Here is a 15598-nt window from a genome sequence, read left to right as displayed (position 1 = left end):
CTGGAGAGGAAGAAGAGACTTTTAGATAGAGAAAAGTTGAATTCTTGAGATGCAAGTTCCTGCTGGCACAGGGAGCCAGCGATCACCTTGTTTTGGATGCTCTTTAAAACCAATGCAGCGTGACCTCCTCCGTCCCCTTGGGTCAGCGTCCAGGCCTTTCCCAGAGTGGCTGGATTATCTAAATCCTGCCAGGGACCACTCCACTGGCTCAGCCCCACTTGTTTTTCCCACTGGCAGGGACAAACAGAAGGTCAGGTTATGACCTCCATGTCTTCTCCTCAGCGTAGCATCAGTAGGAGGGACAAGGGGGGACAGACAGGAGACCAGGCGTCTGCTGGTTGTGCCGTTATATTGATTAAGCATCTGCAATGTAATCCATCTTGGGTTTCTAGTACACCCACTTTTGCTACTCCTGAAAACCTCATTATAAGTCAAAACATTTATTATCAGGTTTCTTAATGTGACATCACTCTGCCAGCCACTGCTCTGGTGTGTGTGTTTTGTTAAATTTTGCATTATTCTGACTAATTTGCAGTCGTGGTGTTTGAATTCCATTTTCATTTGTCAGTCATCTTTTATAATAGCTTTCCAAATTATTATTTTTCTGATACGTGCAAGAATTGTTCTTTTTTTTTAAATGGGGAATTTTCAGTTTCTGTAATGTTTGAATTTTTAACAGTGAATGGGTATTCTGAGAATGTGAGCAGAAAAATTAATAAATGCTTTAGGGAACAAGGCCATGATATATGCAGAGACTTAACCATAAAGGGGTTTACTGAAGTATTGTTTATAAGAGCAAATAATCTGAAACTTTGACTATCCAGTAATAGGTGGTCGAATACATTGTTTATGACCATGCAACGGAAGATTGTGCAGCCATTAAAAATGTGCTACAGACATGAATTTATTAATTTGGAAAGATCTATGATATATCAAAGGGAAGAAAAGCAGGTTATGAAATAATATATACCATATATAATCACACATTTTTTTCTAAAAAAAACCCAGTAGAATAGTTGATAGTTTCAAAAGCCCTCCCATGAGAAAACTACCTGGATACTAAATAAACTACAACTGTATAACAAACATATCTTTTTTAACTGTTATTTTTGAATAATTTACAACTTACAGAAAGGTTACAAAAATAGCACACAAAATTCCCATTTATTCCCAGTTATAAAATTCTATCCCATTTAAATTTTTGCCTTCCCTCTTTCTCTTTCTGTCTCTCTATACGTGTATGCAGAGAGAAAGTTAAATAGATATAGATATATTTTTCCTGAATTATTTGAGATTAAGTTGCTGACCTATTGATACATTACTATTAAGTACTTCAGTGTGTATTTCCTAAAAACATATGAAGCCACAGTAAACCATCAAAATCAGGAAATTAACATGAATGTCATTAATGTTACCATTAGGTCTCCTGCACCTTCTGCACTGGCAGGCAGAGTCTTTACCACTGAGCCACCTGGGAAGCCCGCGTGTCTCTTTAGGCTTCTTCAGTCTGGAACAGTCCTCAATCTTTTCTCGTGTTTGAAGAACTGAGGTCTATTTTGTAAAGCGTACCTCAGTCTGGGTGGGTTACATGGTTTCTCATGATTGGATTCACATTAGGTGTTTTTGGTAGGCCCACCCCTGAAGTTTTGTTCTGTTCTTCTCAATGTCCTCTGCTTTCAGGAGTCCCGAAATGTTGATCTGTTCCATTATTGACGGTGTTAGGCTTTTACTTGGCTAAGATGGTTTCTGCCAAGCTTCTCCATTGTAAAATTAATAAATATTTTGTATTTTAGTAAGTATTTTATGAATGGAGATATGGTTAATATCCTGTTCTTCATCTAACTTTTACTCAGTGGTTTTAAGTGTTCATTGGTAATTCTTCTGTTATACTCTGATAGTTGGAAATGGTGATTTTTTTCTGATTCCATCATTTCTTTTATACTCATTAGTTAGCATTACCTTCTCCCTCTGTTTCTTCCTCTCTTCAAGAACTCATAGATGCCTGTTTTGTTTTTTTTTTTTCCCCAGCTGGTTATAATCCATTACTATGATTATTTATTCTGGTACTCAAATTGTCCCAGATTTGGCAGATGGGAGCTGCTTCAAACTAGCTCCTCTGCCCTTTTGACATGTTTTTGTTATTCTTTAAGACCTTCTTTACATTTATTTAAAAGATATTTTGGGCTGATTTTTAGCTTTCTCTGCCCCAGGCTTGGAATCAGTCACTTTCTCAAGGAGCTTTGCTTGTTTTCATTGAAGGTTGGTGTTTAGGAACGAAGATCTGGGTGCTACAGGGTGCTCATTGCTACAAGGTTGCTGCTGTTTCCATGCCTTCTCAGGGGACAGATCTACGAAATACATAAATGTATACAACGCACACCTATAAACATGCATACAGCTCTGTCTATCTATCCGTGATGTTAGGAAAGATTGAGGGCAAGAGGTGAAGGGAGAGACAGAGGATGAGATAGTTAGATGGCATAACTGACTCAACATGAGTTTGAGCAAACTCCAGGAGATAGAGAACAGGGAAGTCTGGTATGCTGCAGGCTATGGGGTCACAGAGTCGGACACAACTGGGCGACTGAACACCACAGTAGTAAGTTAGACATCTCTTCTCGTGCCCCAAAGAGGTTGTATCTTACATTCTTTAGGAAATGTGGATCATAGTGTCCTCTGCTTTTTGTTTGTTTATTTATGACTACACTGGGTCTTCATTGTTGCACACGGGCTTTCTCTAGTTGCGATGAGTCGGGGGCTATCCTTTGGTGCTGCGCGCAGTCTTCTCATATAAATCGAGGCAGTCAGAGCACCCACACTATTGTCCATTATACCATACTTGCCAGTGTCTATGTGTTATACTGGAGTCATAGGTTGAAGACTAATAAACCAATTCTGATGATCCCATGGACTGCAGCCCACCAGGCTCTTCTGTCCATGGAATTCTCCAGGCAAGAATACTGGAGTGGGCTGCCATGTCCGTCTTCAAGGGATCTTGCCACCCCAGAGATCGAACCTGGGTCTTCCACATTGCAGGCAGATTCCTTCCTGTCTGAGCCACAAGGGAAGCCCCATGGCAAGCTGAAAAGGGGTTTATTATTTATTATTAGGAGGATCTGGGGTAGCTTACTGAATCAGTGGGAAGCTGAGAAGCAGGCTTGGAGCACAAGCAGGACCATGAAGACTGGAGAGCAGAGAATAAGCCAGATGAGTAACAGAAAGAGTCTGCTTACGAGACCAGTGCTGTTGCTCTTGCCAGTGGCCAGCGTGGGTACCCTGCTGGCTGGTGACCGCTGTGGACTCTCGGATCTACTGCCATTGCTGACGTTGCGTTACTGATGAAAATCTCTAACTGTCCTTCATCTTTGCATCACTCAGTAAAATTCAAAGGATTATGTAGAAGCATTCCTTTGATGGAGCCCAGACCTCATTTTGGGCTTCCCAGGTGGTGCTTGTGGTGAAGAATCTGCCTGTCAGTGCAGGAGACAGAAGAGGCTCGGGTTTAGTCCCTGACTCAGGGACATCTCTAGAGGAGGGCATGGCAGCCCACTCCAGTATTCTTGCCTGGAGAATCCCATGGACAGAGCAGCATGGTGGGCTACAGTCCATAGGGTTGCAAAGAGCTGGACATGACTAAAGTGACTTAGCACAGCACACACAGAGTACATTCTAAAAAGACCAGGTTTGGTATGCTTTCTGATTTAATTGTCCTGGTAGACTCTGGGCAGAATGGTAACAGAAACAAATAACAACTTTCCCAGTGTTGAAAGGTGTAAGATACTTTTTCAGTTAACCTTGATCCTGTTATCTGATGAGACAGGTCAGTAACATAATTTAAAGAGTTGGTAATTAAAGAATTAGAAGGCACTGGTTGCATATTAGTTAAATCCAGTGAAACTCAGAGTTACCATTTTTGGTTCATTCTGTTTGGGTCATGGATTAAAAAGCATGAATTCCAGGTGGCTGATAATTGAGTCATAAAATACATCTGGGTTTTCTGGTTAATTTTAACTGTAGGTGAAGAACTTCAGTGGGTATTAAAGGGTAATATATTTTAGAAAATGGCTGGTGATTTTGCTTATAAATATGCTCAGGACCAATGTTTTAAGAATTTTGTTATACAGGCCAAAGTTCCCTTTCACAAATGCTGTAACAAAATATTTTCAAGTCCTATCTGATGGCTCACTGAACATAAGCACTAATCCATGTAACAAAATTTCAGTGTAGTACAAAAAGTTGGGTCAGGTATGAACCAAGATTTGACTTTTATCAACAGCACTTAGTAGAAATTCATTTTACTAGAATTCTGAACTTAAAAATAATGATTAAACTTTTTGAATGCTTACAATAAGCCAGGCAATGCACAAAGTTTTTTGTGTGTGTATACCTATCTATCTGTATATATCTTATCTTTTAATCCTCAAGTAACCTATCAAATAAATATTGTTATTGATACTTTAAGGCTAGAACTGAGGCTGGGAGAAATAACTTGCCTAAGGTCACACAGAAAGTGTTGGAGTTGAGTGTTAAATCCACCTTTGTTTGACCCTTGAGATTGCTCATTGTACTAGGAAGAAAAATCCTTAATTAGATCACAACTTAACTCCAGATTATCATTCTTGAATTTTTAGCTCAAGAGGTTTCCTTGTCACTAGTTCTTAGAGGACAGCTTTCTATTTTCAAGAACTGTTTTTCCATCCAAGATTCGCTCTCTGAGTTAAAAGAATATAGATGGCTACTGCCGCATAGTCTTTTGCTGTTTATCCTGTTCTTGCGTGTTGTTGTATTGGATGTGTGGGTGATATGATTTCCTCGTGGTTTAGGTGCGGCATGCAGGGTTAGGTGGGCAGTGTGGCATCTCGGGTCATTTCTGAAACAACTACTGACTGTTAGGAATTTGTAAAAATATTCTGCCCTTTCTTGAAAAAAAAAAAAAACGTGGGTACCCCTCGGAGGCAACAAACATTGTACTTTTCCATGTGTCTTGTAGTAGAATCCTTCGCGCTTCAAGTTAAGTTTGGGTTTTCTAAAATTGAGAAGACAAGTTTTCTTCCATCTTTATCTTTCATGGTTTGGGGACTTGCCTGGTGGTCCAGTGGTTAGGATTCCATGCTTCCACTGCAGGGTTCCATCCCTGGTTGGGGAACTAAGATCCTGCATGGTGTCTGGCATGGCGCATATCCCCCCTCAAAAATAAAAACACCAAAAACTTGAGTGGTTTGACTTAGTTTTCTGACTCAAGACTGATTTTTAGTCTTTTATAAGTACTTTAGAAAACCTGTGAATGATACAACTGTCATTTTAGCATTAAAAATGCTTCTCGTAACCCTAATGTTTATTATTACCCTAATCCTGATGGCTCAGAGGTTAAAGCGTCTGCCTCCAATGCAGGAGACCCAGGTTCGATCCCTGGGTTGGGAAGATCCCCTGGAGAAGGAAGTGGCAACCCACTCCAGTATTCTTGCCTGGAGAATCCCATGGAGGGAGGAGCCTGGTGGGCTGCAGTCCACGGGATCACAAAGAGTCGGACACGACTGAGTGACTTTATTTACTTACTTAATCCTGATAGTGTAGCAATAACTGAAGTTCAGAAAATGAGATGTAGCCAACCTGATGCAGGTTAAGAGCTTGGTGTTATTGGCAATAGACAGTCTTAAATAATTTTTCAGAATTTTAATACTCATTATACTGTACTGATTTTGCTTGCTAATATTCTGTTACTTTGAATATGAAATGTTTCCCCCTCAATTTAATTTTATTGAGTATAATGGGCTTTGAGGGTATATATGTGTATGTGTGTATAAAATAAATATATATATATATTTTCAATTCAGGTGCTTTATGAATGCTATATGGCGCTCTAGAAGGCAAATGTGGTACTGGGGTCAGAGGTTAATAGATTCAAAGCTGCATCTCTGAATTCGTCCACGGCTGAATTTGTATACATACACCCATCACTCCCTGTCTAGGCTGAATGCTTTTTAGTCTGATATATTGGTGGCGCTAGTGGTAAAGAACCTGCCTGCCAATGCAGAAGATGTAAGAGATGCAGATTTGATCCCTGGATTGGGATGATCCCCTGGAGGAAGGCACGACAACCCACTCTAGTATTCTTGCCTGGAGAATCCCATGGACAGAGGAGCCTGGCAGGCTATGGTCCATAGGGTTGCAGAGTCAGACATGACTGAAGCGACTTAGCACACACGTATGCATAGACAAATACCCTGACACAGAGTGGGGCAAACTGTTATGTCTTTATTTTCATTAGCAGAGCTCTCAGGAAAGGCCTGCTTTATATTCCAACAAGAGAACTTATTATGTGTGAATGGGAGAATTCAAAAGGACTGGAGGATTTTTTTTTCTTTAGTTTGCAAAGTGATACACTCCTGTATATATGGTAGATGAATTTCTTTTTTTCTCCTAAGTAACCATCCTACAAAAGCAGTAGAAATTATTTGTAATTTGCATGTCTTTATAATGATACTTTAAAAGCTCTGTGGGTTGGGACCTGGGGCCAGGGCATAGAAAGTCTTTCATGGTAGCAAACGAAGGAGTTCCTTAGAACAGGAGGGGAACTGCAACAGAATGCTTGAGGCAATATTAAATTGGGGTGATTTTTTAGAAAGTGACAAATGGTTTATGTTTCCTAAATCTGAGATGGGTTCTACCAGTTCTAAATGGCTGCCAAGTAATGTTATCACTTGCCGGCTTTGTAACGGCCTCAATTATTTCCTTCCTCAGCCCTGTATGATGAGATTCGTCAGTTTCGCAAGGCCTGTGGGGAGGCTCACCTCAAAACCATCTTAGCCACGGGAGAACTTGGATCTCTCACCAACGTCTATAAAGCCAGTATGATAGCCATGATGGCAGGTAAGCGTTTTATATTGAAATGATGGTATATATTGAATGGATGCTTTTAAGAGAAATTGGTAAGTCGAAGCATTTGGCTATTAACTGAAAGTGCTAACCACCTGCGGAGAAGGCAATGGCAACCCACTCCAGTACTCTTGCCTGGCAAATCCCATGGATGGAGGAGCCAGGTGGGCTGCAGTCCATGGGGTCGCTAAGAGTCGGACATGACTGAGTGACTTCACTTTCACTTTTCACTTTCATGCATTGGAGAAGGAAATGGCAACACACTCCAGTGTTCTTGCCTGGAGAGTCCCAGGGACGGGGGAGCCTGCCGGGCTGCCGTCTGTGGGGTTGCAGAGTTGGACACGACTGAAGTGACTTAGCAGCAGCAGCAGCTAACCACTTGAAGGGTTTTTTTTTTTTTTTTTTTTTCCCTGTGGGAGGGGTCAGCTATTTTATGAATACACGTGCAGTGGGAAATGGTCACAAACTTGGCTTTCTTCCACGTTTTTGGGTGGCGTTTCATCACTGCATTATCCTTGTAAGGCAGTAGATGGCTCTCTTGTTAGTGAATTGCCTTCTGTGTTAAGTCTTTGATTATTCATTCATCAACATATGTTAGACAGGAATTTCTTTAACTCTGACTTATTCCTCTCTGTGAATTTAAGTGTTTGATTTTTTTCAGAGATCCATATCCGTCCTGTCTAAGGCAGCCTGAGCTTTTGTCTGTGTTTTATTTTTTCTTCTTAAATTGAGGGCAGTGTCATTGGTTTTGTTTTTGTTTTTTTGGAATGTAGTTTGACTCAGTCTTTGTTTTCACAGACAGCAGGTCTAGCTATTCATACACACAAGCTTGACACTGTTTGCTTTTTCTCACCTTCATAGGAATCAGTGAATCAGTCTTGAGAGTTCTGTTTTTCGCCGTATTTCATGCATTCTTTCCATCCTGTGTGCTGCTATCTTAGGCCACTGTCATTCCCCACATGGATCACTTCAACGGTCTTCTAACTAGTTTTCCAGTCTCTGCTTCTGTCCCCTTTCAATCTGTTCTCCACACTGTTGCCAGAATGATCTCTCAGGAATGCTAATTGGGTTGTGGTACCGCTTGTTTAAAATCCTTCGGTGGCGGCCCTTCGTTTTCAAGATACAATATAAATTCCTTCAGCTTGGCTTTGATAAAGGTCTTTCCCAAGACCCTGCCTGAGCCTCCGCGGTCTCCTTTTCATATGCGAGGCTCCGTGAGTTACCTGCCGTGCCCTGCAGGTGGCGCAGGATCTTCTGTTGTGCACAGACTGTAGCTCTGGCTCAGGGGCTCAGTAGTTGCGGCATCATGCTGGCTTTCTCAGAGAAGGCAATGGCACCCCACTCCAGTACTCTTGCCTGGAAAATACCATGGATGGAGGAGCCTGGTAGGCTGCAGTCCATGGGGTTGCTAGGAGTCGGACACGACTGAGCGACTTCACTTTCACTTTTCACTTTCATGCATTGGAGAAGGAAATGGCAACTCACTCCAGTATTCTTGCCTGGAGTATCGCAGGGATGGGGGAGCCTGGTGGGCTGCTGTCTGTGGGGTCACACAGAGTCAGACACGACTGAAGGGACTTAGCAGCAGCAGCAGCAGCAGCTGGCTTTCTGGTTGTGGCACATGGGCTCCAGAGTGCTCCCTCTGGGCTTAGTTGCTTTGCAGCATGTGAGATCTTAGTTCCCCAACCAGGGATCAGACCCTCATCCCCTGCATTGCAATGTGGATTATTAACCACTGGACCACCAGGGAAATCCTTCCCATGGAGGTTTATTGAAACCTCTGTCAGATAACTTGCTATACCAAGACGGAGTGTTGCATCTTTAGCTGCCCTACTAGTGGCTCCATGTTTGGATGAATATATGTGGCTTCTCGCTTCTTAAATTTGGGCCTCTATCACAGTCAGTCTCTAGATTTTTCTACTCATGTACTTTTTATTAAAGACTCTCTCAGACCTAGCGTGGTTCCCTGGAATTGTACTGAAATTCAGCCAACCAGGCATTAATGAAGCTGTTGCTCTGGTTTGCTGCTGTATCCAAAAGATCTCTGCTCTGCTTATTTTATTTAAACTGAAATATCTGAAAACCTAAGGATAGGGAAGAATGGAACATTGTAACGAATGGGTCATCAGTTATATTGGCATTCCAAAGGTCCCCAATGATAGAAGATGCTGGAACCCTCAGGAGCCTGGGGAAAGCCCATTGGAGTCTTAGGTAGACAGGTAGCCTCCCTTTTCATGCTCTTAGAAACAGGACCAGGGAGTTAACCCAGAATGGCGTGATCCAGGTCACAGTGAAAGTGTATTCATTCTGGGTAAGCAAGCCAACCCTGTACCTGTTGCTTAAAATAGGAACATTATTAGGTCCTCATGCTTAGACACGTCTGTTCTACCCTCCACCCCACCCTTTGCATCCACAGACAGAAATGTGACTGGAAACATGCCGTCACTTGTCTCTTCCTGTTGGCTCGTATCCCAGTCCATCTTGTTTATCTCCTTTAGTTTTTCATCTGATCAGTGTTTGATACTGTGAGTGATAGAACTTGCATTTGTACTTCAAAATTATGTTCCTTCACCTTCACACCAGCCCTGTAGCTGATGAAGAAACTTAAGATGGAGGGACCTGCCCAAGGTCCCAAAGCTAACTGGTCATATAAGTCATTATTTGAACCCAAGTGTTCTGGCCTCAGGTGTATCTGTCTCCCAAGGCACTGTGCCAGACCTTATCCTGAATTAAAGGCACAGTCTTTGTGAGATGTGTGTGAAAGCATCTAGCAGTTCCTGACCCACAGCTTTTGCTTCTCGTTCTATTACAGAGGCATATAATAGAAATGAAGTAGTTTTTGAAAAAAAAAAATTTTTAATTTAAATTTTATTTTTTTACTTTCAGTACTGTATTGGTTTTGCCATACGTTGACATGAATCCACCACAGGTGTACATGAGTTCCCAACCCTGAACCCCCCCTCCCACCACCCTCCCCATATCATCTCTCTGGGTCATCCCAGTGTACCAGCCCCAAGCATCCTGTATCCTGTATCAAACCTAGACTAGTGATTCGTTTCTTACATGATAGTGTACATGTTTCAGTGCCATTCTCCCAAATCATCCCACCCTCTCCCTCTCCTGCAGAGTCCAAAAGTCACCAATACAGTATACTGACACATATATATGGAATTTAGAAAGATGGTAATGATAACCCTATATGCAAGACAGCAAAAGAGACACAGATGTAAAGAAAAATTTTTTAAATGAAATTTGTGGACTGCCTTCACATTTCATCCTGTTTCTGTATTATCTAAAAACTTTTTTTTTTCTTCAAAATCATCTTCGTTGAAGTAAATTTTTATTCAATAAAGTTCAAGTATTAACATGTATGATATGATGAGTTTTGACAATTTGTATATTCCATCTTCCCAGAAACAGCATTTGTTCCCCTTTGACGTCAGTTATGCTCTTTTTAACCTTCTGCTCCAGGTGCAATAACTGGTCTGATTTTATCACCATGGATTAGCTTTGCCAGTTTTAGAACATTATACTTACACAGTATGTACTCTTCCTTTTTTTTCACCTACATGCCCTGAGGTGTAATACTTGTGAGATCCATTCACGTCATTCTGTGTATAAGAAGTTTGCTTGCTTGTTCTTCATTGTACAAATATAGGAGTTGCTGAATTTATTGATATAAGGTGTTTAGAATATTCTCTTACTAGTCTGATGTCTGTAGGGTCCATAGTTATATCTCCTTTTTTATTCCCAATATCAACCATTTTTGTTTTCTTTCCTTTTATTGTTATTGTTCTTTGTTTTGTTTTGGTAGAAACTATAGTCTTGCTAGGGATCTGTCAATTTTATTAATCTTTTCAAAGAACCAATATTTTGCTCTTTTTGCTTTATCATTCAGTTAAAAATGTTTTCTAATTTTTCTAGTTGTTTAGAATATTATTGGAGTGTTATTTAGTATGAAATGTTTAATTTCCAAATATTTTATGTTTCTATGGATATCATTATTACTGACTTAAAATTTAAAATTCTTTTATGCTCAGAGAATATCAATTTTAAAAATCTTTTGCCTTTTGTAATTAATGAGATTTATTTTATACCCCATTTTATGGTATATTTAAGTATCTGCTTCAAGTGCACTGAAAAAAGTGTCGTTTATTTGCCAGTGTTAGTCATCATGTTCTGTGAATGTCAATTAATCAACTTGGTTGGTCACATCTTTTAGATCTGATTTTGTTTGGTTTTATTTTGGTCTACTTGTTCTATTAATTTATTAATATCAAAGATTTCTGATCACTGATCACCATAACAAATATAATAGTAATGAACATTTTTGAAACATTTCAAGAATCAGCAAAATATAGCACAGAGACTTGAAATGGTACTGATAGACTTACCTGATGAAGGGTTGCTGCAAACCTTCAATTTATAGCAAATGCAATATCTGTAAAGTGTAATAATGCAAAGCACAATAAAATGAGGCATACCTATATTCCTCTTTACATTCCATAGGTCACAAATATAAAAACCTTACAGCAGTTCCATTTACACCCTGATTAGTCCCCAGAATTATTTACTATTCTTCTTCTTCTACCTGTTTATAAACCCCTCTGCAAAGTGATGTGATTTTTAATAGATATTTGTCTTTTAAGGAAATTAAAAGAAGAAACCTAGGTAAAACCAGTCTTCTGCATGTCATTTCTTTATCTCTTATTCTTCCTGTAGTCTGCTGGTGATTAGTTCTCTCAGATTTTGTTCATTGAAACATGTCTTTTTTCACCTCCATGTTTCAAGGGTGGTTTGCTGAATATAGAGTTTTAGGTTACAGCTTAATTTCTATTTCAGTACTTAACCTTATCATTCCATTTCTTGGAACTCTGTTTCTTCCTGTTTTCCTGTAATGTTTCATTTTACTCTGGCTATGGCCACCAATATTTCTCTTTATTTTTCACTAATTTGACTATGATGTGCCTAAGTGTGGTTTTCTTCATATTCGTCCTTCCTTGGAGTTTATTGAGCTTCTTGGATTTGTAGGTTGTTGTTTTAGACATTTAAAAAAATATTTTTCCAAATATATTTTCTTCCCCAGTCTTTTTTTCCTTCTGGGACCCAGGTTCCTGAGTGTTAGATATTGTCTGCAGCTTACTGGGCCCTGTTAACTTCAGTTTTAATCTCCCCTCCAACCCTCAGCCCCCTTTTTCTGAATGGCTAATATACATGGATCTTTCTTCAAGTTCATTGACCCTTATTTTCTACCTTAAATTTACTTTTATGCCCATCCACTGAAATTTGTGTTGATGAACATTTTTAGTTTTAGAATCCATTTGTTATTTTTCAGAATTTTAATTTTTCTACTCTTTTCCATTTTTTAAAATTCATTGAGATCATATTTTCTTTAAAATTCTTAAACATATTTGTAATAGCTGATTAAAAGTCCTTATTGTATATCTGAATTACCTTAAGGTCTTTATCTTGAGCTGCCAGTTTCCCAATGCCTAAAAATAGTTGCCTTATATATTTTGTTCAGTTACACAGTTATTTGTATAACAATTTATAGCAGGAGGCCAAGTCTGTTAACATTTATTCTATCATGTCTGGAATTCTTCATGGCTTTTGTTTTCCCATTGATTTAGCATCAAATATCTTGAAAGGAGTTTGTCATTTACATTCATAATAATTTTTATCTTATAATTTTGATAGCCATTTCTATTATTATAAACCCAGTTCTCTAAAGAGAGAGAGGTAAAAATATATATAACTATGTTAGTCTGGTGTTATACATCACTGTAAGTAAACGCTTGGTTATCCAGAGTGTGTTTACATTTTTGGTCAACTAAGTGATTAGTAGCCTAGTTTTTGGCTTAATCTAGGGCTTCCCTGGTAGCTCAGTTGGTAAAGAATCTGCCTGCAGTGTAGGAGACCCAGGTTTGATCCCTGGGTTGGGAAGATGCCCTGGAGAAGGAAATGGTAAACCACTCCAGTATCCTTGCCTGGAAAATTCCATGGACAGAGGAGCCTGGGTTGCAGTCCATGGGTTGCAAAGAGTTGGGCATGACTGAGGAACTAACGCTGAGGAATCTTTCAGAATGTTTTAGGGGAAGGAGCCATGGTCATGGGAGTTAGAAGACTTGGACTCTTGTCCTGTCTTACAGAATCTGTGACCCTTGAACAAATAAATTCATTTAATTATCAGTTCAGATGAAGTAATGCATGTGATTTTGGTGTAGCTGTGTGTGCTAAGTCACTTCAGTCCTGTCCAACTCTTTGCGACCCCACAGATGGTAGCCCGCCAAGCTCCTTTGTCCTTGTGATTCTCCAGGTAAGAGTCCTTCTCTGGAGGATCTTCCCAACCCAGGGATCTAACTCGCATCTCTTGAGGCTCCTACATTGCAGATGTATTCTTGGCCACTAAGCCACCAGGGAAGCCCTGGTATAGCTGTAGGAGATAAAAGAAACTGACCTGGACTCTATTCTGTACTGATCCTAAAGCTTATTGTATTAATGACTGACTGACTGAAGTCGCTCAGTCATGTCCGACTCTTTGCGACCCCATAGACTGTAGCCTACCGGGCTCCTCTGTCCATGGGATTCTCCAGGCAATAGTACTGGAGTGGATTGCCATTTCCTTCTCCAGGGATTATATTAATAGAATGGTTTAATGAATCTTACATATGAACTTGTTTTGCCAGCTTTTGACTCTGTCCTAAAAAAAAAAGTTATAAAAAAAAATCTGATTCATTGAGAATCATAATTAGATGTGTCATTTTTTTAATGGTATACTTTTTAGATATCGTTGTCATTGTTTCTAATTCTTTCATGATGAAAGCTGTAGCAGCCACCTCAGCTCTTCAGCCATGTATGAGATCACTTATTCAGCACCCACAGTGATCCACAAAGATCCAAGAACCAAAAAAAAAAAAAAAAAATTTTTTTTGAATAGATGAAATATATGTGATATAATCTATAAGTGTGACAGGTACTCTTTAAGAGTTTTATTTATATTTAATCTTTACAATAACTCTGCGAGGTAGGTATTCTTCTATGGTAAAATAAGAATTAAATTAAATCAGTTAAAAGGGTATCTTTATTTAGGGACTTCCCTGGTGCTCCAGTGGCTCAAATGCTGCACTCCCAATGCAGGGGGCCTGGATTCAATCCCTAGTCAGGGAACTAGATCCCACATGCCCCAAATAAAGATCCTGCATGCTGCAACAAAGAAATGAATAAAAGCAAACAAATAAATAAGACCCCTATATTTAACAGAGAAAAAAGGTTATCTGTCCTGCTATTTTGTATGGTCATTACTGCTATTTGTAAATATCCCAGGTATTTCTGTCTCCTTACATCATTTCCTCTGTCTGTTGTAGCCTTCTCCCCTCCTGATAGCCGTTTTTAAAGATTTAAGTGAAATTGTCATACTCTGTCAGATTTCTCTATGATCTTTTAAAGGCAAAACTAATTGTTCATACTGTCCTCCTCCTTGGATAATTATAAATACCAGTAGCATTTGTCATATAGTATCATCATCAGTTGTTTTACCTGTTAGGGGTATGTGTGTGTGCATATATATATATATATATATATATATATAGTTATATATACATAGTGTGTGTGTGTGTGTGTGTGTGTGTGTGTGTATAAAACTATGAACCTCCTTGAGGCCAAAGAGGTTCTTATCTTACTTATCTGTATTCTTCTGTGATTGCTACCATGTCTGACATCTAAGAAAGCCTAAGGAAATATTGTGGAATATACAAATGAATCAATGAGAAAGATAAGATAAAGAAAAGTGAAAACAGGCAAAATGAAATTAGATTAGATTAGATCTAGATTCCTCTTTCCTGGTGTGTCACAACTTTGTAGAGTTTGGACATGTTGTTTTGAGAGCAAATTTCTACTTTAATTGAACAAAAAGTTAGAAAAAATATACCTTTGGCAAGGAGATTATATATACAAAGTATGGCTTGAGCAATCCAAGCAGTGTGGTATGATGTCTAAAGGGTTTCTTAGGATTCTCAGATAGTTCCAGAGGCAAGGAAAGGAGCAAGGAAAAACGTTTTGCCTTTACTTTTTCATCAGTGAAATGGATCCTGGGACTTCCCTGGTGGTCCATTGATTAATAATCCACCTTGCAGTGCAGGGGACTTGGGTTCAATCCCCGGTTAGGAAACTAAGATCCCGAATGCCAAGGGACAACTAAGCGCTTCACAACTACTGAGCCCTTGAGCTGCAACTGGAGAGTCTGTTCACTGCGATGAAGGTCTCACATGATGCAACAAAGATCCTGTGTGTTGCAGCCAAGACCCGAGGCTGCCAAATAAATAAATAAAGTAATTAATTAAAATAAAATATTTCAAAGAAGAGAGAAAATCGATCTTACTTTTACATTAGTGGAAATGTGGTGAGAGAAATACAAAAAAAGAAGACGGTGAAGTAGGAGTAAACAGTTTGAAGGGAATATAATCAGGGAAGAGAAACGAGCACCATATTTTTTTCATCAAACAATCCAAGAACAAGGTGATAGGAAGTAAGATAGAAAGGGAAACATGCTTATAGAAAAGAGAAGTCGAAAGCAGGTCATCTACTGCTCAGGGATTTCCGCCCAGCAAATGCACACATTAAGAATAAAGCCAGATTGTAGGCACGTGGCTTTATCTTTCAGTAGCCTGGACTGTTCACACACACGCAACAGCTAACAAGCTCTGCTCTGAAGTTATGCTAGACC

The 15598-nt window shown here is 39.5% G+C and overlaps 1 protein-coding gene and 1 non-coding gene across 6 annotated transcripts in view; both read left to right on the top strand.

Moving 5' to 3' along the window:
- The window catches only part of DERA (deoxyribose-phosphate aldolase), a 127541-nt gene that overhangs the window by 58877 nt on the left and 53066 nt on the right, over positions 1-15598 (top strand). For 3 of the 5 annotated variants that reach the window (XM_004006820.6, XM_060413361.1, XM_060413362.1), the window contains one exon: positions 6742-6870. The exons of the other annotated variants lie outside the window; for them this stretch is intronic. In XM_004006820.6, coding sequence (XP_004006869.4) covers positions 6742-6870 — 129 coding nt within the window. The remainder of the gene's footprint in view (positions 1-6741; positions 6871-15598) is intronic. 5 annotated transcript variants of the gene reach the window in all.
- On the top strand, positions 5350-5422 carry TRNAW-CCA (transfer RNA tryptophan (anticodon CCA)). The gene has a single exon. It is a non-coding gene; the product is annotated as a tRNA-Trp (tRNA).

This window comes from Ovis aries, chromosome 3, assembly GCF_016772045.2.
Source record: "Ovis aries strain OAR_USU_Benz2616 breed Rambouillet chromosome 3, ARS-UI_Ramb_v3.0, whole genome shotgun sequence".
Classification (NCBI taxonomy): Eukaryota; Metazoa; Chordata; class Mammalia; order Artiodactyla; family Bovidae; genus Ovis; species Ovis aries.
The sequence above is the reverse complement of the archived record's forward strand: the minus strand, read 5'-3'. Positions and strand labels throughout refer to the sequence as shown.